General features: G+C 39.3%; 1 protein-coding gene across 1 annotated transcript; it reads right to left on the bottom strand.

Annotated features, from left to right (window-relative positions):
• Positions 1-353: 353 nt before the first annotated feature.
• On the bottom strand, positions 354-25,990 carry TES (testin LIM domain protein). Its single transcript, XM_065743470.1, has 7 exons — positions 25,825-25,990; positions 14,074-14,159; positions 5,925-6,177; positions 4,445-4,780; positions 2,245-2,460; positions 1,534-1,692; positions 354-674 (listed from the first exon to the last, which is right to left on the bottom strand). Exons 1-7 carry the CDS (start codon positions 25,849-25,851, stop codon positions 483-485), a joined length of 1,269 nt encoding a protein of 422 aa, XP_065599542.1. The 5' UTR covers positions 25,852-25,990; the 3' UTR covers positions 354-482.
• Between the last annotated feature and the right edge of the window lie 1,050 nt (positions 25,991-27,040).

The following is a 27,040-nucleotide window of genomic DNA, read 5'->3' as shown; positions in this document are numbered from 1 at the left end:
CATTCTCCCTGTCCACTTGAGATCTAGTGAACAAAACTGTATGTGGCAGTAAAGCTGATCATCTTGTCTAAAGTGCTTGATGAAAGCAGGGAAACTGAGACATAAATATCTTGTTAAACTGAAGTGGAAAAGCTACACGATTGCATAAGAAAAAAAAATGGAGCACATTCACATTTTCTTCTTCTGTTACAAAGGATACAGTGAGAAGATCCTTCATAGTGAAGAGTTCCCTTTAAGTGTATAGAGTTCATAACATACTTTCTCCTACAGTTCTGGAAAATGAAGACATTTGACAGGAACAAAATCCCAAAGAATAAAACATTACAGCTAAGGAATGAAGATTACAGAAAATTAAAAAAATCTTTGGAAAAATGCTAGTTAGTACTTTCCATATCTTTAAATGCCCCAATTCTATATATTTTACAGTAGAAATGCAAGAGCCTTTGGAACACAGCAATGCTTAGTTTTGTGCATGTCACCCCTTAAGACATCATCTTCTTCTTACATTCCACTGAGCAAAAGACCATTCCTTCCACTGGCATAAACTTCTGGCCAATTAAACACTTGCTACAGCAGGAACACAAGAAACATTCCTGCGTAGCATGCCAGTTGAAGTTGTTGTAAGTCACACGCTGAACCTCTGGATCTATAGCATTATGACAGCCTTGGCAGATCTATTTAGGAAAGAAGAGAAACACAAAGAAGTCACTTAAATGAAGAACACAGGTTCTCTCCATAATTCCAACAAAAGCTCTATTTCTTAAATGGTCTGAAAGAATATTGAGAAGTGTCAAAAGAAGCCTATAAAATAAGTTTCCATGTTCTGATTTTACCTTCATTTTATTTCAGCAGTGTGTGGTGATAGGACAATGTCACAAACTGAAGCATAGGAAGTTCTGCACAAATGTGTGTGGGAACTTCTTTACAGTGCAGTGACGGAGCACTGGCACAGCTGCACAGAGAGGTGGTGGAGTCTCCTCCTCTGGAGACATTCCAGACCCACCTGAACGCCTACCTGTGCAACCTGGGCTAGGGAGCTGCTTTGGCAGGGGATTGGAAGAGACCCCTAGAGGTCTCTTTGAATCCCTACAATTCTGTGATTCTGTGGTAAGTAGAGTTTCTGACCAAAATGCAGCTGAGGAAACAAAATAATGAAAATCTGCACGTGAAGTCAGATTAACCTGAAACAATTCTGGTGATTCCCAATGCTGAAATCAGGACATGAACTTGTTACAAATAGGTACCTGTGCACTGTTACAAAAATCAATTACAAGTATATTTTCCCATACACTGGTAGGTATAAAGGCAAGCTAAAGAATTAAGGGTTACTAGAAAATCTTGAATTCATCTTGAGCTCTAGTTTCCGAAATTTGTTTGCTCTCTTTCAAAGTGAAAGAGAGATGATCAGCTCAGGCCTATGCACATATTCAGTTTACACTCCTCAGATACTCCCACTCTGGGAAAAAGAGTATGAGTTTTATGCTCTTCAAGTTCCCTTCCTTCCCAGCATCAACAAGAAAGTGAGGATCTCACCGCAGCATGTTTCTTCACGTAACACGGTTTACAGACTGGCTTGTCGTTCACCATGACATAGATTTCTCCAGCCAAAACACAATCACAGTCAAAACAGCAGAAGTGTTTCAGATGCCAGTTTTGACCTTCTGCTTGAGTATATTCATTGCTGAATATTAGCTACGAGGAAAACACACAAACATTAATATTTCAATAGTACTTCCTTTATTAAAGCTGCCCTTATGATATTTTGTCATTTGCAAGGAACTGCTGGTATTGCACAGCTTCAAAGGACTTCAGTAAAAAATGGAAGTAATCACTTGTATTACTATTTTCTGAAGTCTCCGTTTTCGTTAAGAAGCAATAAGGTGCCTAAGGTATCTGACAGGCTGTACTCTGTACGTTGCTTGACACGTAATTTAGTGAGGTGCTCCCCCTAGCGTCCTTCCCGAGGAAACAACTGCATAACTCAGACTTTATAGAATTTACACTCTCGTATTACACACACATCCTGCTCTACTGTGGACTGCACAAACCCCCACCGAATCCAAAACACCTACAGAACCTCCTGAATGTGAAGTGCCCACATACATCTCAGTTCCTTGCAACTACAATCAGCTAAAAATAATGAAGGGGTGCACATCTCTGCAATGAAATATTTCACTATAATTATATTAACGTTTCAGGATCACAAACTTGTGCATTAAAACAAAGGTCTGGGTTGTTTCCTACCTCATCACATCCAGCACAGCGGGGTTTTTCACTATCACAATAATGTCTTCCACAATACAGGTTGCCATTCTTCCAGAAATAGATCATGTCTACCAGAAGTTCACTGCAGGTACAACAGACAAAGCAAGCTGGGTGCCACAGTTTGTCATATCCTGCACGTTCTGCGTAGACAGCTGGGTCACCTTCTTTCATGCTCAACTTGCAGCGATAGCAGGACTGGAAAGAGGTTTTACAGATTATTTACAGATTAAGTAATTCTTTGAAGAGGAATGTTTATAGCAGTTACACATTACATAAACATTTATTAAAACCTGATGAAACTACAGAATTAATTTTCACTAGCATCATATAACATGACGTATCACAGAACAGCAATTGTTACTCCAAGCAACTTAAGATGATACACATTATACTGACAGCATTAGTGCTACTTAAATGGATTACTGTATTTTGCAATATTCACATTCTTGAAAATACCGTCCAATACTTTTAAAAATCCAACAGACAAAATTAATGTTATGTTCTATGAGCATCACATACTCAAGAACAAGGAGCCTCCATCAAATCTAGGACCACTATACATAACAGAAATGTAGCTGTGTACTTATAGATTGTGAGGGAAAAGTTATGTGTTGCAAAATCTCAAGCCTAGTTGGCTAAGAAAGAAAGTCCTTCTTTATAAATTGTAATACTTATTACTCTGCTAAATATCCAGTTTTCTGTGGCTCATCTTTAACAGAAATGTAGCTGTGTACTTATAGATTGTGAGGGAAAAGTTATGTGTTGCAAAATCTCAAGCCTAGTTGGCTAAGAAAGAAAGTCCTTCTTTATAAATTGTAATACTTATTACTCTGCTAAATATCCAGTTTTCTGTGGCTCATCTTTTTACTGTGGCAAAAGAGATTTTTAACAACAAAAAACTCACAGAAACAATTATAAATAGACTTATATTAGTAGTGGAGAACTGATTTTTTAAAATCAGATTTAAAAAACCTGCTCCTATAAAGAACCAAATTTCTACCCTGCATCTACAGGAATACATGCTTTCAGGCTCAGTCAGAAAGACTACATACAGGGCTAACATCAGAAATCAACTGAATGACAGAATGCATGTCTTATGGAACCACTGGAAGAAAGCTTGTTTAACATTGCTTCAGTTATCTTCACTTACTTGGTATTCATAACTGGTAGCTAAGACACACACATGGCAGATTTTTAGAAGTTATGTCCAAAATACTTTATTAAATATTTTTTAGAAATATTAATGAAGATAGGGTTATTTTATCTAACTCTTTTTGTTGAGCTGTGTATGGGAACCATGTTGAATCATGGCCTGAACCACTGATTGATCACCTGAGGCAAGTACTGAGTCAGCCGCAGGGGCACAGGTGAAGGCAATGCACCTGTGTGACCAGAAGCAGTGGAGTCTGGCCCCACCTCACCCAGACCCCATTAAGGGCTGACCACCAATGGGGAAGGATCTCTTGTTGGAGATCCCTCCTCTGTGGAGTTCCAGGTGAGCCTCAACCTTTGGTGACAGGTGAGCCCTTCCTAATTTATCAGGTGTCTTTATACCATCTGAATCAAAAAATATACTGTCCATCTTTGTTATATTGTGTGGATACTATTCAATCAGGGTATTCACCCTAGAAGCTGTTACAAAGTAAAAAATCAGATGTCAAAGGGGGAAAAAAAAAAAATCTGATAATGAAAAAAGCTAGCCCAAACAGCAATTACATGGCTTCGTTTGTTGGAGATAGGAGGGAGAGGTGTTACTTTATTATTTATTTGTTTTAAATACAATTTGACAGTTGGGCAATTTTTACTCTTTCCTAGGAAATAGAAAATAATTGACCTAAATTAAACTAAAGTCTTCAAGATGAGGAAAAAAATATTACAGTCAGTCTGTAAGACTATACAACTTCCTGGTTTTTCTGTTGAAGCCATCCTTATATACCATACCTTCAAGCTAACGTTTTTTGGCATGAACATAAGTCAGCTTGGAAGCTGTCTGCAACAACATGCTAAATGCTGACTAGAAGTTTTGAGGAGATATTAACAATGTTTTCCAGTTTCCCTTCTTTCATCCTCTCTCCAGCTGTTTGTTCATTTGAAATAGCAAACATGTTCATTGAGTTAAAGTGACCAGAGGGAACACTCAAAACAAGGAAGTTTTCCATTTATCTTTTCTTATACTTACATACTGAGATGCCTTCTGATCTGCTGACTTGTCCTCCATTGCTCCTACAGCAGCTGAGGTGCTTCTGTCTCTGCTGTTCACGTTATTCTTGTCAGTAGCTTTAGTTTCCACCTCACCAGGGAGCTTCACATCTCCTACACCAAGTGCCTCATTTTTGTACTTCTTCACAAATTGTTCCATCTGTTTAACTTCATTGGGGGATAGCTCATGGCATTTTGAAGGATCCTGATCGTGAGCAGGCAGCTGCTTAGCCAACTGCTTCTTCCTGTACTGGGCGCCTTCTGAGCCAGCAACGGGCTGTTTCTCCTTTGGTAGCATCTGCATATACTGTCTAGCCTAAATCAGGCAGAATTAGATATCAGATGCCATTTCTATTATAGACCTATCCTTCTAAGCAAACAAGCGATTAAAATAATCTCTACTGTTGCTAGCAGCAGACAAACTTACCAAAAACAAGGTTCTTTTCATAAACATTACTGTCCTGAAGCACGGTAGACAAAAAAATTATAGCAGAAAGATTAATTGACTTCCTCCCAGAGTAAGAGACACACTCCCTTTTAAGCTGTTTATGACATGTAGAGTACAAGGAGTTATTATTTTCCAGAGTAAACAACAATTGTTTTACGTAGCACCTTGCCTCTTCAAAGCTGTGTAGAACTATTGATCACCAGTACAGCTTTAAGTACAAGCTGTAACAGCTTTCCTGAGGCATACAGCCCATTGCAGAACTAGTTCTAAGAAAAAACCCTCTTGTTTTAACAAAGCAAGGACAAATGTAAAAATGAAAATGCTAACTGATATTTAGTAACAGTCAGTTTAGCTGCATGATGTTTGATTCATTCACTGAAAAAGGTTATTTAGAGAGGCAAGTTAGAGATAACAATTCCAGCATAGATTACACAACACTGTGGTACAGTAAATTAACAATAAAAACTTGAAAAGCAAAGCAAAAATCCTCAGAAGGCTATCTACCATCCCATCTACTTGAGCTGCAAACATACTAAGTGCGAGATCTCTGAGATGTCAACACTGAGCTTGCTCTTACCATATACAGTAAAAGACATATGCATGTCTGGGTGTTCCCCTTAACTTTAAACCGTGACATAAATTGTTTTGCTTTGTGTGCATGCTATTCTAAGCACACACTCTGCACATTTTTCAAGTTTACTGAAGGTAGATTAGAGAAACTGCACTCTAGGGATGTAACAAGTTAGGAGTTATCTATTTTTTTTTTAATAATCTCATTTCCTCAGTTCTAAAGAAGTTCCACAGAAACACAAGTTTCTGCAAGACTGCATAGGCAAGACTCATTAAAAACATACATCATATTTTTAGTCTGAGGTAGAAGAAAAGTGTATGTACGTTCAGAAGAACGACAAGAAGCAGATTTACAAGAAGCAGATTTGTTGATCTAACTAACTGCTTTATATCTCACCAAATCCTGCCTTGGACATGAAGGAGAAAAGAGGGTCTGACTTACAAGTGTCTGATTCTGAACAGGAGGAGCCCACTCATAGGTCACAGTGTTGATGGATATGTTCTTCTTGGCTGGCACTGGATTAGTCAGTATCATCACGTTTCGTTTATACATGGGAATGCCATCATTTTTCAGCTTTGCAATTAGAGTTGTATATTTTGTATCTTCAAAGAGCTTCCCCACTTTCCTGTCTTCTTCATTGCTTGTGAGTACATCGTGCTCTTCCTGGCCGCATTTGCAGTTGCGGCATATTTTTCTGAAAGTCATGGAAACAGCAAAGAATTATAGTCTCTGCTACTATCTACATCTCCCATGAGCACCATGTGCAGTAACAACATCAGCAGGAACCCAAAACCTTGTTTTCAGTTTTTTTGGTTAGGTTAGATGCAAGTTTTCCTGCAATTTGTCAAATATCTTTAGAGGATATACTTTGTTCTATTATTTATTCACTAAAACTAGCATCACAAATATTATACCATATTATAATACATTAATGTAGTTGGCTGCAGTGTCAATTCCTTCAGTTATGTTACTTTACATATGCAAACCCATGATCACCCACCTATCAGGTTTATTGTGGGTGGTTACATGTGACTCATGCCTTAATCACATCACTATGATCCCAGCAATTTGTATCCTTATTTTTTTTCAGGTTCTCTTTGTACATTACAAATTACACACACTACTATTTCTTCATTTGCATGATATATGGTTACCACAGGGTTACTAACAACTGGAAATAAGCCTTTCTTAGAAAGGAAAACAAGTACACAGAGAACAAAACTTGGTGCAAGTTCAGCATTTAAAAGAGAAGGTGAAAAAAGAGTGACTTGCTTATATGGAGAAAGTATTTCTGACATCTCTGAACAAAGTCAGAGGTATTCTGGAACATGCTGCACAGAGAATTTTCACAGATAACCTTAAAAGGTAGAAGGTTTCACTTAGATAGATGGAAGTATTCTTTCATATACAATAAAATACACTGGAACTCCTTTGGTACAGGCACATTAGATAGCAATTTATCACATTAAGCATAACTCAACTTTTAATAAGGAGAACCTTGAACTAGCTGCTCTAGTTGACTATTTATTAACGGCTTTCCCAGAGCTCCCACTCGACCACAGTATAATGAAATTAGTGAAGTTAGATGTTATCTAATGGTTCTCCTTGTATATGAAAAGAACAGATCAACCTTCTGGATGGCTCTTGAAAATGGAGAAAAACAAACAACATTTTACCCAATTATTTATTCTTCATCTAGTGAATAACATCAGACTGTAATCTATAAAACACTTCTCAACCCTGCTTACTGGAAACCATCTAACTCTCACAATGTTTGGCATCTTGCTTTCTGAAGCCTTGAAGGCAAGATAAATTCCTTATTGTAAGGCATGTAATGTGTACATAGCTGGAATGAACCATGACTACAGCAAGTCCAGTAGGCAGTGGAAAAAGGGAGGAAGAGGAAGACATTCCGATAAGGTCAGGTGAAGAGCTGCATAGCCATCCCCCAAATTATACAGTATATTATAAGAACACTATGATCATTTCAGCGTGTGGTAGATGCAGTCCTGGTCATCTGATTATACAGAAACCATAATTTCCTGAGCTACAAATCCCACTCCAAACAACAAAGGTCAGTTTTGCTATCTGCTATAAAAGATCCTATTTTTGAAGGTTTAATTCATTATTACATCAGAGATGAACAGAGTTCTATGCCCCACAGTGCACACGCACCTTGAACAATGGTTTACCAGCTATTTTCTTCATTTTTTTCCACTTAAGCCTTTAGCAGTAAGCAGTGTGTTACATTTCTGTGTCTTGAGAGTATGTGCTCTAACAGCACAGGTGACTAAGCAAACGTCTTTAGGCAAACTGCATGCTAAGCAAGTGTAGCATAGTCTTGCCATCAGAACAGTTCTGGACAGCAAAACATAACTCACCGAGAACAATTCATATGGTCGAACTGGCTGCGTGATCACAATGGCGTTATGGCAGTTTGTCTACCTTCCCCTACTCCTTACAGCCTTCATCTACAGTGGCATAGCACTGACAGCCTGCAGAGATCAGAGTCATCTCCAACAAGCTGTGGGGGAGTTCTTCCCCTTGGACTTTCACAGGTGCTGGAAGAACCAGAAGTGTTTTGCTTATATGGCATATTTACTTTCTATTAGAGTTCTGAGATCCTCTTTCTGTTCCCAACAAGGGGAACACCATGACTCCAACTGCTTTTCATCTTCAGTCCCACTTCAGACTAGTATGCCCCACTAGTTTCAGTATTTTTGAGAGATCTTTCATTATCTCAATAAATTATGAACAAACCCCTACAAACAAATGAAACGTGATTTATCTTCAGGTCCTTCCTGGGTCACACTGTGAAAACTGACATTAAACTACCACAGTTTTTATTTAACTTGAGAAGAAAAAGCTTTATGCTTGCTGAACTAGCCCCTCTTCATGCTTACTCATATCAAAAAATTGACTGTGAACATTTTAGTCTAATGTTCTCTCCTCACTTTTTCAAGGAATCAGTGAATGACTTTGTTCTACATGCAGTTTGCAAGAAGCTGTTTGTAAATGTGTTTTTTCTGGCATTAGAACTTGTGGATAAGTCTCCAAACGCAGGAGCAAATAATCCAGAAAGAGAATCCCAATGCATAACTGATGTCAGCCTACAGGAAAATCCCTGAGGCTGATGCCATCCCCCCTGCTCCCCAGGGCTCTACTGAATTTCTGCCACACAGAGACATCTATACACTGCTAAAAGCCAAGAAAGGTTTCCTGTTCTGGTTTATAATCCCTTTTCTTGATTAATTCTTATCCCTAAATCTCAACTGGATATCTTTTACATATACAACTCTTAGCACAAAGTACTGCTTACAGTTCAGTCATACTTTCATGCTCTAAATTGCTGTATCAGAGTCCTGGTCATCCGTCATAGCCTCTGATGTTTTCTTTGACTATGATACAGCAATCTCTCTTAAGTGGCTATATTGCACTACCTCAAACCCTTCATTACATTTTGCAAGCCTGTCTGATAATTGACACTTACATTTTAGTTTCAGTGTTAAAGTAAGGATCTCACGTGTGCTGGGACAGCCACTACAGACATTTATCTCTCTTGGCTCTACCTAGGAGACAGGAAGCAAAACCATTCCCTTCATTTATACTATCAAAAAGTTATAACAGTATAAACATAGGAAAATATATGTTTTCTTTAACTTGAAGACATTCTGCAGAATCGCTATTAAAGGAGGTTTTAGAGACTCCTGAGAGCTGTGGACAAAAACAGGACTCTAGCAAAGGACAGAAGTACTCCTCCAGTCCAATCTTAACAGCTTGAGAATCTTTCCCTCTTCAAAAGATGTTAGATAAGGAGGAAGCTTAAGAGTTGTGGAATTAAAAGTGATATCAGTGTACAATATAGATTTAGTGTACTATGTCTTGCTTCCAGGTCTTGGCTGGGAAGCAAAGAAGACAGATTCCATATTCTCTCATCTCCTAGGCCTGTGATTTCCCATGTCATAACTTTCTACTACCTACAATGCTCCTTCTACAGCAGGAAACATCACTCATCCTCCCGCTATTCTAGTTTTTTGTATGCAGGGAAGAAGAATAATTCAGCTCATGATCATTTTTATGTTGGCTTTGAAGCATCAAAAAGAAGCATTTGTAAGCGCAGAGAAACTCAAACACCTGGCAAGTCTTGAAGCTTTATTCTCCACACAAAAGCAAACAAACTCAACTCTTTTGGTTCTTCCTTCTGTTATGTTTTCCTGTTATGAATGCAGCTGCAGTAATTATAAATGCAGTCAGTACTGTGTGCCTCAGTTCTCATCTGATAGCTTTAGTATCAGAGGATGTTAAAGTCAACCTTAAGTACTCTCTGCCTTCCAGGAGGTGCATCTGTCCCAATAAGCTAGCTGCTCATAATGGTCAATCCCAAGCTTAAGATAATCGTCTCCAGAAGCTTTAACATTTTTGCTATCATCACTTCCAAGTGCACAATCAGAAACTTCCTCCCCACTTGTAAGATCTGATTCCTGTTCCATACCTCCATCTAGTGGGAACTACATACCCAAAGAACAAACATACATATATATACTTTTTTTTTTTTTTTGCCAGTAGCATTTTTTTTGTTTGTTTTGCAGCTAGCTAACCATACAGTTTAGCAGTCTGAAAGATTTTTTTTTTTAAACACCATTTGATTAACATTACAGACTGCAACTTCCACTGTACTGACTAGTAGGCAGGTCATAACACTGAGGCCTTAAGAATTCCTAGATTTGGGAACAAGTTTTCCTAATGGCTTTGTTTATCCCTACTTCTGTACTAGCCCTATTTAACAGTTCTGCATCTGTAAAGTCAGCCCACTTGTTATGCAAAAACTGTAGCACAAAGTGCTTAAAGACTTCAAGATACCATCTCAAAAGATATTTGCCAAACTCTGACAGTATAGAGAAGGATGATGTATACCCTAACAGTATAGAGCAGTTCTATGCAGAACATTGCTACTTGATTGGTATTCTTGGATATTTTTGGTGCACTGTCCAGTCTGACCTGCCAAAGGCAGCACTGATGCTCTCCGTGCAGAAACGGAGGAATTACACCTAGTTCTTAAAGGTACCCAAGAATTTTCACCGACAGATGACAGAACTACGCTGCTCGGTGAAGCACTTCAGCTCCATCCACCAGAGGGCAGCGTCATCCCGACACCAAAGCAAATAACAGCCCACGTTCAGTATGCTGCTGCCTCAGCAGCCACATCGAGTCTGGATGGTACTTTGTGTCTCTTCTACCTACAGAGGGGCAGGACAGTTAACTCCAATTGTCCAGAGGGATAATTCATACCATACAAAATCATACTCAGCAAAAACAATAGGTGTAACGAATAAAAAAAGGCAGGCTTCTGGACTCCAAAACAGCCATTGTTCACACACTATCTGGGGACCATAGAGACGGTGAGCGACTGCCTTGCATCAGATGCTTCCCCCTCCCACCTTTCCTGCAACTACTGAACTGTTTTCATCTTGACCCACAGGTTTTCTCACTTCTGTTCTTCCTGTTCTCTCCCAACTCTTCTGGGAAGGAAACAGCAAATGAGCAGCTGTGTAGGTGTGCCTGGCTGCAGGCTGGGGTCAACCTACTGCAGCAGTTCTTTCCAATCTGAACACTTGTCTTTTCAAGACAAATAGAAGACAGAATACTCTAAGTTGTTTCAAATTTTGTCACTAATTTGTAATATCCATCATCAATTCATTTTGACTAGCATGTACCAGTTTAAAACAGGATTTCAGATTAAGACTAACATGGCTAGTTGTCCTGATTTGACTGGGATAAAGTTAATTTTCTAGTATTTTACTTAAAGTTAATTTTCTAGTTAATTTTGCTAGTATGGTGTCTTTTGCATTTAGGATGCATTGATAACACACTGATGCTTTAGTTGTTGCTGTTTGCACAGAGCCAAGGACTTTTCAGTATCCCCTGCTGCTCTGCCAGCAATGGGGCTGGGGGTGCACAAGGAGCTGTGAAGGAATAGATTCAGGACAGTTGACCCAAACTGCCCAGTGGGATATATTCCATACCATATAGCATCAAGCAGAACTATAAAACTGGAGCGGGGGAGGGGAGTCAGGATGTAGCCAGGAGAGCAAAACTGAGACAGTCAGTATTCAGACTGGATGTTTGTTCACCTTCTTTCTGTTCCAGCGATGAACTCCTGAGATGTCTATACCATGCAAAATGTACCACTACATTTTTCCTTTAAGAACTTCTTATACAACTAATTTCAGACCTCAGATTCACAGCCTCCCTGTGTCCAGAAGCAGATCCAGTGGAAAAAAGGTTTATTCCAACCTGTTTGAGAGTTGCCTTAATGGCCAATATTTCATCTCTTAATCAGTTACATCTATCACACATCTATAGGAAGGTATTTTTTTCCTTGGCTTGGACTATACCATACCTTTTCTACTCCCAAATTATAAGTTCAATCCAAAGTAACCAGACAATGCTTTCACTTCCTCTTGCTCTTTAATGCACTGCCATCTACAGGCTCTCTTCAAGAGACAGTGTCCTGATGAGCTGTTTATTTAGAACCTACCACAATGAGCTATAACTGCAGGAGCAGCACAGTAAAAGGAGCATTAAGGGAAAACACACACAAAAAAATCTTTAAATGTACACATACAAGCAGCTATGTTCTAGCTTGGCAAATATGCTTATTTACGGGACAACATTGCTTCAGACATTTCTTTTTATTCTTAATTTTTTCTTGAAGAATAAGTTAGGAACTGGGTATCAGCAGTGAGAACTAAAAATAAGAGAACAAAAAGAAGAAATTACTTGTTCTAATCTTTTTTCTTCACCACATGTAATTTCCTTCTCAAACTGTCCCTAAACAAATGTCTTTCTCTTAAGTAGTAAGGAAACATTATGTTTCTTGTAAAGATACTTTTTCTGTGCTTACTCCTGCAAGTCTTGTGTTCAGTTTCACTAAATCACCTATACACATTAACTGCTGCTATCTCTACACGAACTGATTCATGATAATATTGTGAGAACAACTCGAGCAGATATAAGCTGAAGGACGGGAGGCTTGTTTAAATGCAAGCTCAAGAACAAAATGCAAAGGCTGCAAAACTTGTTGTCAAGTGAAGATAAGAGAGTAGAATAGACATCCAGTTTTTGAAGATAAAATGGCAAAACAGATGCCTCAGCTCAATGTAACATCAGTGGAAACCAGTTCAGCCTAACACCCCCCCCCCAAAAAAAAAAAAGAGTGAAATTTACAGTGAGAACGATTAGCTTTAATCCCACGATGATCAGAGATGTCAATCATTTACTAGAATTTCTGCCCTTGTCCTTGGAATGTAATGAATATATATGCGCTATGCCTTTACATATATAGTCATTTCTCCCTTCAGTGTGCATGTTTGGTGAGCAATCCCCATGCACCCAGAGCTGTAAATAAAAGGGAATACCTGCTTGACATAACTCATTGGCGTGTTAAGTTACTTTGTTTTCTCAGCATCAGAATCTTCCCAAAGTCTCCCAATAATTTACTTGTTTCCTTTTGTCTTCAGATACCAGATTTATCTGCCAGCATATTACCATCCCTTGTTTCAGGTTGTTATTTGTAAGTTGCTTCCATAGTTACATATTGCATCTACATAACTGATTACATCCTCATTAACTTACAGCATGCTTTTGCTGTAGGCTATCCAGTTATTTCCTAAACTGTGTCACAGCTGCACTCAAGTACTCAGACAGATGAAAAAATCTCCCAGGCCTTATCTGTACCTGATACCACTCTAACTGATCTGTATAAAAACCACATTTAAAATACACCATAAAAACTTATCATAGATATAGTTATGAGTGTAGCTAAATAGCACCAGGGAAAGGCAACTGCTTTCATCAGGTTGCCTGTGCTAGTGCTACTATCAGACATTTATATTTATCCTTTGCAGGCTTTTCTCTTTAAGAGGTTTTTTTTATTTTCTTATTTTTGTTTTTAATAGCAGAATCTCTAAGCTACTTCTTAATGTTCACTCAGTACCAGCTGTGAACTGAGGGAGTCAGAGCTATTTGTTAAGGTTTCAGTAACAAAAGAAGGGAATAGAACGCTTCTGTCAAAGTAACACCACTGATCTCTCAAGGTTTATTTGCTACAATTCTCACCAGACCTCACTGGTTTCAGATCAGTGTATCATTCAAAGCAAAGAAATATTTCACTTTGTTGGAATACAACACAGCTCCCTCCTTACAGATGGACTCAAAGTTTCAGCTTCTTTTCAACAGAGATAATTTTACTTAAAATCTCAGATCAAAGCTAATGTATTTGATCAAAAAGTGTTTTATCACTGAGATGAAGCACTCTTACAGTAAAAAGATGTTCTCACAAATCTACTTCAACCATTTATTAAACTGAAGAAAATTCTTCAATAGAAGTAGTATCATCAACTTATGAGCATACATTTTATCAGCACTAAAGAGATTACCTATTTAGTCGTTGCAATGCTGCTGAGAAACTCTAGCCCTGAACCATGAACACAGGTTCTTAAAAGCATCTGAATAGTTTAATGGAAAAAGAGAAGAAATTGTTGTACTTACACATTCACATACATATGTCAAGGTGTACTGAGTCACTTACCTCCAAAAATGAAGCTCAAATCCTTCACATTTATCCTTGCACTTTAAGCAGGGGGCACCAAATCCCTGCTCATGGCCCAAGCCCATCTGTTTGAAGGTCAAGAAGAAAACTATTGTAAGCCTCAAGAATTACACTGCATGAATGATCTCACTTGCTTCCTTTATAACATACAATCCACAACTAAAATAGAACATTAAGCATTTGACTAAGCCAACATCAGGACAGCATTTTAGGTTCCAGTTATCCTGTTTTTGTATTTAGAGAAGTGACACTGCCTGCACAAGCCTGTTTGTAGGACTGATCCAGCAAGCAGAAAGCCTTAACCAATTGCAAGTTTGTTTTTTATAGTTAGTTTTTGTGTATAACATGCCTCCCCCCAAACAGCTCATACTGCAGACTTCAAAGGGGAAAGCTGACCTTACAGCCCCATTTGTAGCTGTGAAACCACAGTGCAAGGCAGTAAAACCTCAAGTCCAAGCTAGAAGTTATTTAATCCAGCCGTCAGGACAAAGTGATCTGCAATGTATGACTTAACAAAATACAGAAGGTCAAGAAATAAACAGACTCTACTTTGATATCAATAACCTGAGCATCAGACAGAAATAAAGAAAACATTTAAGTGATTAGCATAATATTTGTGAAACTACTCTGACAGTGATGGAGACCAGAACATACCTTTTACAACTGTGTTTCTGCTGGACTAATACCAGCTTGCCTTCCAAGAAGTAAGACAAACAGCAGTTAGTGAGAACAATGACCATAAATGATAGACAGTGTTTCACTGTGAAATAATTAAGAAGGACATACAACCAATTCATAAAGCAGAAGTAATATGAGAGAATACAAAAACCAGCTCATAACAGGGACCAAATATCCACACAGTATATATATGTATTGGCGCATTTAAGTGGAGAGTGAGCAGCACCTAAAAGTTTTAGGTGAAAAATGGAAATCAAGCACCATAACTTACACATCTAAATAATATACTAAATTTCTAATGCCTCATTCTAGCTCTCTAAACCTTTGGGAATCACCACTTGTATATCAACTATGGTCTAAGTTCAATGCACAGGCTGCTGCCCAGACAGAGGGTAACCCATGCCCATACTCCCACCCCCTGCTCCTAGGCAGGAATAACACTTCCAGCACACTGTGAGCATACTCTGTGGGAGGTACAGTGATCATGACAGAGAAACCTCACTTCTAGTCCGGCATAATGTACAAAAAAAGACCCAAAGAAACAAAAACACAAGACAGAGGATGGTAAGTTCTAGTATTAATCTTAGTTCTGTCAACAATAATACAATGCAAGCATAATTAAATGTGGTGATGCAAGCTTTGTCATAATGAAATTGTAGTTTAATCTGCAAGGATATAAGCAGTTCAAGTTTCAACTTGCTCTGTCCAAAGTGAAGGAACAAATTACTTGCAAGCCACTTACTCAAGACAGCACATGAAAAGATGCTATAGCTACAGTTTCAATCACTTTATATTTGAAGGATCACTGCCTCCATAGCAATTAGACAAATCCAAGAAAAATATAAGTCTTCCTGCAGATTATTATTTCAGAAGAAGTTGCACTTAGGCAGCTCTCCACCTCCTCTTGCAACTGTAAGGACAAGCAGAGGGACATGAATTTATTTCTTTCATTCATGTGGAAGAAAAGGAAAAAGAAAACAAGCCTACCCTGATCATGCTTATATCTATAAGCTCAAGAAGTTCACACAGTAGATAAGCTAATCCAAAGCCAGATCAGTAGACACCTAAAATAAACATAGCTGGAGAAAAGTGCCCGCAGGAACCTAGTGAGGTTCAAGAGGTCCAAGTGCAAGGTGCTGTACTTGGGTTGGAGGCAAGAAGAGAAGAAAAGGCTGTGGGAAAATCTCATTGCAGCCTTCCAGTGCTTGAGAAGGAGCTTATAAACAGAAGGGAGCCCAAATGTTCACACATCTGACATGGATACAACAAGGGGGAACAGTTTCAAATGAAGAGCGGAAAGATTTAGGTTAGATGTAAGGCACTGACTAAGGCTGCCCAGAGAGGTTGAGGATGCACCATCCCCAGAGGTGTTCAAGGCCAAGTTACATGGGGCTCTTAGCAGCCTTGATTTAGTGGCTGACAACTCAGACCATGGCAGAGAAGTTGGAACTAAATGATCTCTAAAGTCCCTTATAATCCAAGCCATCCTATGGGCCTACAATAACTTCAAAGATGAAATCATTATTTTTCCATCAACTATATATAGATATGTATATATAGATACATAGTCTACAGTGAATATGTAAAGAACAAAACGTTGGCTTAGACATTCTCTAATAAGGAAACTAAGGCAACAAAATTACTGCCTTGTTTTCAGGACAGGTAGTTTTTTTCTTTTTTTTTTTTTAATTTGTATTTTTCAAAAACATCTTCCTTGAGGAGAGCTTAATTTGAAGTGTGCTTGCAATTGCCTCTCAAAAATGCAAAGAAAAGTATTAACCTATTGTCCTTAGTTGCTACTCCAAACCAGCAATTCTTTCTTATATTCAAGCTCTTATCTCCTTATTTATTTATTTTTCTAATCTTTTTTTAAAGGGTAAAGGCAGAACAGGAGTAATGATTGTTTTGTTGCAGCGTTATAAGGCACAGAAACCTAGGGTCACTAGTGATTGAAGAGTTACTGTGCAGTATAACTAAAAATGGCCTTAACGTTTCAAGAATTCTCAAAACACAATCAAATAGAAGCAAGAGAAAGAATGGCTTTCACAAGCAAATATACTATCCCCAGCAGCCTAACATTTAAGGGTCATTCAGGCTAAAAACAAGTAGAGATAATATGTTAAGCAGTACAAGTGTCTTTTTCTTAAGTGCTCCACCCAAAATACACTCCCTGTCCCAACTGAGCTGACAGCGACCAGCCAGCCTACTTTCACCATCATAACCAACACTCTTAACACTGATTTCTTCAGTGACAGGATTTTACACTCCCTCCCCTGTAAAATAAAGCACATCAAGAATGTGCTTATGCAACCTGAAGCGAGTAAACTGAATTAGTAAACAAGACAGATTTGTTCTCATATACATTCTTCAGTTTGCTGTAAAAGAGAAGGATGGTCTCATTCACATTGCCTGGTCATCTTACAGATGTTTAGCTTGAAAATAATAAGCATACTCAGAACTGAACCACACGCTATTCTACACACACTCTCAGCCTCTGCCTTTGTTCTGAGGTAGAAACAAGGTAATCACATGCCCTAAATGCTAAGGATATAAAATAGCGTTTGCAGACACAGCTTTTTGAGTATGTGTCAAATATTCTTCTATCATAACAGGATCTGTTTCAGAGGTGGGGAAGCGTCAGTCTCAGAAGTGACTGTTGCTTTCCATCAGCTGATCCTGCTGTAACCCAGGAAATTCTGAGCATGGAAGATGGAGCGTGCTTCATCACCACTGCCTGCGTATGTTCATTCCCCAGGCCTTCCAAAGGACACAACCGGTGCTGAGATGAAGGACCCAGAAATATGGTGATCTGAGCACACTCTAGAAGGAGGAACATGCATCTGAGCACAGGATGGAATCAATTTTCCCATAAATGGAATCATGGGAGAAGTGGCCCAGATAGGTCAACTGAAATTCTGCCAGAAAGAGATTTCTGTATGCCTACTGCCATTAATTTTCATTTTACAGCAAAAGCTATCTAAAACCATCTGGTATGACTAATACAGCCAATATGGATTTAAATAGCCTGAGTATGGAAAATGATATAAATATGACTGAGATCACGATTAAATAGTTCTCAAGGGTAAAGAATTTTAAATGGCTGCAGCAAAGTGAGAATTTCTGGAGTTTGCCCTCCTTCAGATCATGCTGGAATGAAATGTTGGCTAACTTTAAAAGAGCTACTTGTAGAAGCTTACTGTCATCTTAGACACCTAAATGGTCCAATCTGAACGTCCAACAGTTCACGTGGATGACTAAGAGAAATGCTGCAGTTGCTATAAAATAGTCTTAGCCTGGATTACAACAAGCATTTAAAATTGACTTCACTGAAAATGACCAAGAACTAAAATCCAAGAGATCCCATTTCCCACTCCTACTAAATTCAGTCCTCTGAGAAATGCTTAAGTCTGCCTTCTTTTTAAAAAGATAATTTCATAACTTGTATTCATGAATACATAATAGATTGCAAAGAGCACGGGCCAACAGTATCTCCTGATACGGGATGCTACAAAATAATCATAGACAAATAGATCACGATGCGTCACAGAACAGCCTGGGTTGAAAAGGACCTCAAAGATAATTTATTTTCAACTCCTCTGCCATGAGCAGGGTCACCAACCACTAGAGCAGGCTGCCCAGAGCCACATCCAGCCTTGCCTTGAATGCCTCCAGGGATGGGGCATGCACAACCTCTCTGGGCAACCTCTTCGTGCATCAACACCCTCTGAGTGAAAAACTTCCCCCTAACATCTAACCTAAACCTCCCTGATCTTAGTTAAAAACGATTCCCCCTTGACCTTTCACTATCAACTCACATAAACAGTCATCCTTCCTCCTGTTTATACTCTCCCTTCAAATTTTGGGAGGCCACAGTTAGGTACCTTTGAGCCTTCTCTTCTCCAAGCTAAACAATCCCAGTTCTCTCAACCTTTCTTCATAAGAGAGGTGCTCCAGCCCTCTGATCATCTTAGCAGCCCTCCTGCGGACCCATTCCAAGAGCTCTGTGTCTTTCTTGTGCTGGGAGCCCTAGGCCTGGACACAGTACTCCACAGTACCCACAGGCCTCACAAGAGTTGAGTAGAGGGGGACAATCACCTTCCTCTCCCTGCCACCCCTTCATTCATGCAGCCGAGGACATACCTGACCTTCTGGGCTGCATGTGCACACTGCTGGCTCATGTCCAGCTTCTCATCCACAATGGTGAGAATGATGTAGTGATAGATGGCCAGTTTAAGCCTATAGACTGATACAAATCAAAATACATGGTTTCTTCTATGTGAAGAAATACTGATAAGCTTGTATAATAAATTTGTTCCTATGCTGAATGAACTGTGACACAGTGCTGGTGGAAAAAAAAAGTTGGGATGAATGGAGAACTATTTTCTAGTAGTTAGAAGAATGTAACGCTACAAAACTCAAGATTATGGTTGATAATTGCAGGGAAAAAAAAGCCCTAAGAAATCTTGGGTGAATTAAAATCTCATAGCAGTAATTTCCAAAGCTTGCATGTTCTTGCTTTTAATTATGATGATGTAAAGTTGAAGGGCTCTCTGGAGGTCATCCAGCTGCCCAGAAAGACCAGGTGCAACTAAATCAGATTTGGCAGAAACCTTGTCCATTTTACACGTTCAACAACCAACTATATAGTGCTGGACCACAGACAGGAATGAATCTGTCTAATCAGAATTTCTCATTGTTCATCTTCTGTCTACTGTCTTGTATTATCACTGCACAATGACTAGAGTCCAATTTTCTCTTATTTCCTCCCACTGATTAGCTAGGTACAAATGGTATCAAGAAACCGGAAGTCTTTATTCTTTTAAATAACAGTCCACATACAACGAATATAGCCTTCAAATTACACTAGCTGCACAGAACATCTTGCCTGCTTAAAGAGGAACCACTGAGGTGCAGTGATAAGAAGAGAGGAAGCTGTAAAAAAAAAAAAAAAAAAAAGGAGAAGTTCAACTTGACATTTCTCCGACAAGGTTTCTTGTGCAACCTGTGAGTCTCACCAAAAGATCAGAGCTAGCTAGGGGCTTGCTTTCTTACCCCTCCTCTTCCAATGAGGGGACACCTGCATCACCTGGCAAATGATGTGATTCATGTCTCAGCTTGCCAGAGATAGCATGGCACAACACCCGTAGCTAACCTCTGCTGAATAGAAGTAATTCTACTGCTGGAGACCTGTCTGAAAGGTTGTGGCTATACAGTGAGAAAGCCATTGTTAGTGTGCAGCAATACTTGAATTGAACCCTGAACAGGATTAAGGAATTTTCACTGTTCCTTTGTAGACTTTTATTCTGTGTCCTTCAGCACTCCAAGAACAGAAACAACTTCTGCTAAAGCCATTCTTGAGCTCGCTATAATATAGCAGGGCTTTTCTGGCCTGAAGATTACTGGGCTATTAACTCATTTGGATGTTAGTGGGGAACAAAACACAACAGAAAAAAAAATGCACAGCATAACAGAAGATGTCTTTAACAGATTCTAATGTAGCTTAGAAACTTCCAGAAAAAGTCAAGGTCAAAGCCAAGCATGGGGGTGGGAAGGAAAGAGAACAAAACCACATTAAGAAGAAACTGTATGTACAGTGCGGGCTTTATTGCTGAGACCTGATCTTGTGTTACTGAATTCTATACCTGCAAGTGACTTCTCTGGTTGGGAAACAAACTGGAATTTGGAATACACTAAAGCATTTAACATTGTTCTTCTGTTTTTAAAGTGTATTTTTTGTAACTCCAGAATGGAGTGGAAAAAACCACAAACACTTATATCCGGGCAGCACTCTCTCATAAGGCTTCTAAGAGCACTGTATGAGAACAGAGAAAGGGATCTCTAGTGAAGAGAAATACTGTATAGACCATGCTATATTTGTTATTAAGCACACCTAACTTTAATTGATGGCAAATCTGTTCCAGCTTTTCTTTAAGCATGCATTTAGATCTGATCTCAGGAGAAGTTGACTAGGATTAAGATGCAGAAGTTCTTGTAAGGAAGAATATTTGCACAGGAAGAAGGATGCCAAAAAGCACTTGTAGCTAAGAAAGATATTTGAAAGATAATCTAAGCAGGACAAACATAAGGATAAATCAAGAAACCACAGCAGACTATGACAGCTCACAAGTACTAGGAATTTATTTCATTATGATGTCTTTACTAAATATCAGACAGCTCAGAATATAAATATTTAAGACACTACCTACAGTCTACTGTCAAAAGACTAACAGCTATGAAAGATCTCAGCACAATAAGTGGTGGGTTTTTTTTAATCAAGTCTAGTATGATGCCAACAAAATTTGAATGTGGTTGATACACACTGTACCAGTGTCTCTATAAAACCTCAGTACAGTACCATCCACCACCCAATGCTACCAAGGCAAAATAAGAGTTACTGTGTCCTTTCTCTGCTGCTCCTCCTGGAAGGCCTAGGCTTACAAGTACAGGTCACCAGGAAAAGGCAATCCAATACAAGAACACAAGTAAGCACTGCCTCTTAATTCCAGTCTTATAGTTTAGTGGCCTATGACAACATGCTGAACAAGAAATGTTGAGTTCTCTCAAGCTCCCCACAAACAGCTTATGGCAGGTAGACAGTTTTGCCATTATTATACACGTGAACAAAGCGCAATGGAGACACTACCAGGATTACTTTACAGACAGATCATGGCTTGCACCATGGCCAGCACTGATCGTGCTAAAGCCCCAAGGAATCCCAAACACTTCTCTTCTAGAAGAGCCCCTGTGCCCAACCAAGGGCTTGTCATTTGATAACACACACAACTTACAGGCCACAGACCAGCCAACTTTACCAAAGATTAATCAAAGTTATTTGACATCTACCAAGCCCAGCCTCTGCCAACAACCCATTTTAAAAAGAGGCATTCTTAAGATAAATGTCATTTTGCTTAGAACAGGAATAATAATCAAAGAACTGAGGTATTCATTTTCATGATATGTGTGTATTTTGCCTTTAAATCTGTGCTTTTGCCCTGTACCTTCTAATATTTGTTTTTCAGGCCTGCAAATCTAAACACTCACTAGGACATCTTGATTTTCCCCCCTCTTCTCCCTCCCTTCAGCCCAAGCCCATGCATTTAGAAGCAGAAGCTAGATAGCCTCAGACTAAAAGCAAGGCACAAAGAGAAAGGAAGACAAAAGCAGATGAGAGATGCACAGAGCAGTGCCTGTAGCACAGTTACATTTAACATGATGTTGAATGGGCATGAAAGACACCATCTTATCTCTCAACCGCCTCTAAAACCCGAAATAACAAATACACAAGATTTTTTGACTCCTACACTTTCTGTAAGTTTTCAGAACCTAGAAGAACCTCACTAACTTCATGGTAGCAGAAGATATACATGCACAGTATAGTATAGACAAACCACATCCATAACCACATACATTGCTATAAATATTAAGATACATTTAAAATATATCTTGCTGTGTGTGTGTTATAATTAACAAGGTATATTTTATATCTACCCCCACACTACTTGGAAGCTTTCCATTTGCTAGGATGAAATCACTGATTTGCAGAACTTATTCACTCATATGAAAGGAATGCAATGCATTTTTAGCTACTTCTACCAAGAAAATCTCACTCACAATGGTGACTCACTAGTTGCCATTGTAATCATTTTACCTAGAGGAAAAAACTGTCTCCCGAGGAATACTTGCAGAAACAGCTCTTTGTGTCTTTAATGACAGAAGGATATAAAAAATAAAAAAGCCTCTCTGATTAATACACAGTTTACAATTATGCCAGGTGAAGAAAGTTTTACCTATTCTCTGATTCTATTCTCTGAAGTTATGCACTTCAACATGCAAGGAGTTCCTTGGCTTGCTATCCAAGCATGTTAATATATTTTATGGTCAAATACCCAGGGAATACTTTCACCACAGAAAAAAGTTTAATTTAGTCCTGCTTTCTTTGCAAACCTGATATCCACAAGTGACAAGAAAAGTAATAAATGTGAAAAGCATTCCAGGCAACAAACCATACAATATTCTTATTATCACTCTTTTCTCCACCAAGGTCAAAGGCAGAAAAAGAAACCCTAAAAAATCCTAAAACACATTAGAACAATAGATAAATAAAAAACCAAAACCACAACAGAAATAACTTTTTGTTTAAGAAAGTTAACCAGTTCTTCTCACATCTTCACATTTGCTTTTGTATTTTTTGTAGTCAAATCAAACTGATGTGTGAATTTGATCCTTGACTTTGCAATTTATAAAAATGAAACAAAAAGAACCCCACCTCTCCTATCATGGGTTTCCACAGCAGTAACACCAAAACAAACAGTAATGAGTGATGTAAGCAGGAAGCATAGCACAACAAACATTACTAAATGGGGCTAAAGGATGATAAAGTTGACTTTGCTCCTAAGAATACTTTATTCACCATTGAAATATCAGAGAGCAGTTCAGTTGTTAATGAAGCCTACAGAATTCTTCAAGCTAAGTCCTATGCCTATTGAAAAACCACACAGACACTCCACACTTAAAACCTCATCCCCCAAACTCCTTTGCCTTCTTTCCAGCACAAAGTTCCTTTTACAAAGCAAGTATTATTCTGTGAAAGCTTACACAGAACAGACTCAATGCTAGTCACTTATTCTCCCCTAATAGAACAAGGCCATGCTGCCAACAGGACTGTAGAAAACATGTCTGCTGCCTACTGACTTTAAGAAGATCACTGAGGTGAAAGACAGAACAGTCTGGATTTCTTCCCTGACAGAGTCCCTAAGAGAGCATTACATCTTCATTTTTCCTATTCCCCCCAAAGTTAAGTTCAAGAACACAAGTCTTATTGTATTCAGAAGAATTTAGTGATCTGCTTGTTGCGCAAGTTTTAAAGCTAGAGTTACAGTTTTCAGGCTTCAATTCTGTTGTGCAATCACTGTATGTAAGAAACTATCTTCATGATCCTCAAATGCAACAGTAAATCCACCACCTTCTAAGAAAGAAGAGAAAAAGTACACTTAGCTTTTAACAAGGAAATTAGAGTATAGAAATTAGAGTATAACAGTAAGGAGTTAAGACTTACTGTTTGCATTGTTGTTAAAAACAAAGAATGAGCTACAGCTCAAGTAATTGTGTCCTTAGATTCATCACAGCAAAACACAAGAAATGTATATATTACACAGGGCCACTGTTTCGCTCTCACAAAACAGCAAAAATACAATCTGTTTGTTGCTTTGAGCCTGAAACAATAGGTCTGAAAATGTGGTGGATGAGGCAAGAGCTCTTCCTTCAGATGGACAAGTCAGTTGCTTCAATCCTACTGGCCTTCAATTATAGGAGAAGCAATTTTCGGGAGATGAACTATAGTCGAATTAAGATTTATTTTTTATTCTTCCTAACTTATGTAAACACTGAAAACAGACTTTCCTGAGGCATTTTGAAAGCGTGTTTTTTTTTTTTTTGTTTTGGTACAAACTCAGATATTAACACACTATCCACATACATACCTGCTTATTTTTTTTTTTTTCAGTACATTAGTAACCCCTTGAAAGCTACTAGCAGTTTTCCAAAGAGCCAGCACCTACGCACACAACTGAAGAAAGAACTCCAGAACTCCTGACACTTTGAGAAATCTTAGGAGTGCCACCTTGGAAATTTAACTGTTTTTAAAGAGAAGCAGAAAGTGAGTCTCATTACATTACCCAGTTTTAAGGTGACAACTGCAGAAGGGGAAAGAAGCTGTTTTACAGAATCAGTTGATGGCCTGAAACTCCGCAGAGAATTCATTTCCCTCTGTTCTACTCAATCTGGGAGCTACAGAATAGCCAACTTCTAAACTCAGGCTTTTGAGTTCAGAAGAGTAGCAAAACAGCATCTTAACCAGTAAGAGTGTAACAACTCCTGCTTCCTTATTTCAAACTTGATACTTCCTACCCACCAGGCAGGCTCAGTTGCTCAGTAGTTTGGGTTTTAGACCAGACGAATGGTAGAAGTTGATACAAAATAAGAAGTCAACACACAGATTTTTATTAAAGTCAATGCATTTCTGTCCAAGGGTGCAGAGCTGGAAGACAGCAGGTGAGAACTGCAACCTCCTGCGGGTTGACAAAGAAGTCCGACGGGACCACCTCCGCATCAAGACAGATTTTGCTCAAAACTGTTTGCTGGCTTTCATAAACTTGACTGAAAGCTTTCCAGAATGTTCTCTCACCTTCCAAGAAAGGAAGAAAATTAACCCAAGAAAGAAAAAAAAAAAAAAGAAGTAAACTTTAGGGAAACAGGTTTCAAATGGAAATCAGGAGACCTAGGTTAAAGACCCTGCGTAGTTCAAGTGCATTATTACTCATACATTCCTTCCAGTGTATGAAATCAGAAGAAGCTCTGTTTGAGTAAATATCAGTGGTCAAAAAAGAAAGAATTTATTACAAGACATACCATTATGATAACAAAGCTTCCCCATTCATTCCTGGCTCTTACTTGTAACAGATCACTGCCTGTTCTCCTGGAAAAGGAGTTTCAGCTAAACTACAGACGGAACGAAGAGGACAATGTGAAGCGAACACAGGAGAGGAGGATAAGAAAAGTCCTCTGAGCACATATACAGAAGAAATTGACAAAGCATGAAGCTTTTATTAATACTGCTAAGAAATGTTTTATGATGTAGAGCTTCTGTTAGAATATTCTGTTAGAATACAAGCTAATTCCTACAATCAGCTTCCTTGGTCTCTGTCGTTGCACCAGCTGCCACTTCTGTTTGGCTGGATTCTGAAAAACCTTCAGGGATCTTTGAAGCGGGTGAAAAAAAGAAGAGTGAAACATGAGTAAAGAAAAGCAAGAAGAGATAAACTTAAAACACGTATAGATGTTTTAACAATTACACTACAGGTCAAAGCATCTGTTGAGCTGCTACAAGCTCCTCCGACGCAAAACTCCATCATCAGCAGAACTTCATCAATACACACAGCACACGCTCGTACGCCACCAGGAAGGCAGCCCGGACGGGAGCCCCTGCCTCTCGCCTTCCCCTCTCCGCTCAGAGGGAGCGGGACAGGTAACCGAGCAGGCAGCGCCCGACCTCACCTTTTTCACTTTGCTTTCCAAGTCCATGCCGCCGCCTGGCCGGACGCAGAGCTCCGAGGGCACAGCTCCCGGCTGCTAGCTCCGCTGCGATGTGAGGACGGCTGAGACGCGGGCGCTACTCCGAGGTCAAAGTACCGGTGCCGCCCTTCACGCTCCGTCGCGACGCTCAAACTTCCGCTGCCCTGCGGTGGTGTCTGCAGCCGAACAAAGGCGGTGCGGCAGCCAATCCCCGCCCGCCCCCGGCGCTGTCAGCCAATCGCCGCCCCGCCCTCTCGGCCCGGCCCCGCCCGCGGGCAGTGCCTCTCGGTGGGGGCGGGGCGGGGGCTGAGCCCTCACGAGCTGAGCTGTGAGCACGGGCTGTGGGCCCGCAGCAATGTGAAGCTGCTCAGGTGCCCTCTCACCCCTGCCAGGAAATGTTTTTATCCCAAGTGGATTGGCTTCCACCTGGGTCGTCTGGAGGGATCTTGGCACTCTCGGACCTGATCTCATGGCGTGTTATCTCATCGTGCTGTTTTAGAGGAGTGACTGTTGTTTAGTCATGGAACTGAGCGACGTAACTTCTCTCCTGCTGGCTGCAGATGCATACTGTGATTTAAAACTTGGACTTTCATCCCAGTCTTCAAATTACCATGTACGTGATCAGTCATGGAGAGCAACTGGTGGTGTAAAATGAACTTATGTATAGTGTATATATAATATAAAATGTCAGAGTAATTAATCATCTGCAAGATCGATTACTTCCTTAAGTAAAAGTCTTCTGGAAAAAAAAAAAATATATATATGTAAGCAAACATTGATAGTCTTAGCGAATAATTTATTTGATTATTTGGTTACTTATCTGAAGAATCTGATCTCTCTCCATGCATACCAATTGTTTCCACATCTTAGGTTGCACTATTTCAGTATTTTATATTTTTGTTGTTTCATTATTTGTTGAGAGTTGATTGCAACGAAGGGAAAATGAGTCTGTGTCTCTTTCCTGTCTGTTAATAGGTAAAAGGAAAATTCTGTTTGAATTTTCTGCTGGAACAGGTATCATGGTGCATGTATTCCTACCACAGAAAACACAAAACAAACTTTGATCAAGAATTTCAATGAAAAATGTGAGGATAGTCTCGAGGTTGTATCAGAAACAGTGCAGCCAGCAGGACTAATGAGGTGAGTGACCCCCTATACTCAGCTCTGGTGAGACCACACCTCAAATACTGTGTTCAGT

The sequence above is a fragment of the Cyrtonyx montezumae genome, unplaced genomic scaffold (genome assembly GCF_038088225.1).
Source record: "Cyrtonyx montezumae isolate F1298 unplaced genomic scaffold, pur_monq_1.0 scaffold_3, whole genome shotgun sequence".
Classification (NCBI taxonomy): Eukaryota; Metazoa; Chordata; class Aves; order Galliformes; family Odontophoridae; genus Cyrtonyx; species Cyrtonyx montezumae.
The sequence above is the reverse complement of the archived record's forward strand: the minus strand, read 5'-3'. Positions and strand labels throughout refer to the sequence as shown.

Bases quoted from the DNA above. Each gene is read 5' to 3' on its own strand.
- TES (XM_065743470.1), bottom strand. From the start codon at position 25,851: ATGGACTTGGAAAGCAAAGTGAAAAAG. The intron at 6,178-14,073 runs GTAAGTGACTCA...CATGACTTTCAG, and splicing joins TTTGAGCTTCATTTTTGGAG to AAAAATATGCCGCAACTGCA. The intron at 675-1,533 runs GTGAGATCCTCA...TTTCCTAAATAG, and splicing joins ACGTGAAGAAACATGCTGCG to ATCTGCCAAGGCTGTCATAA.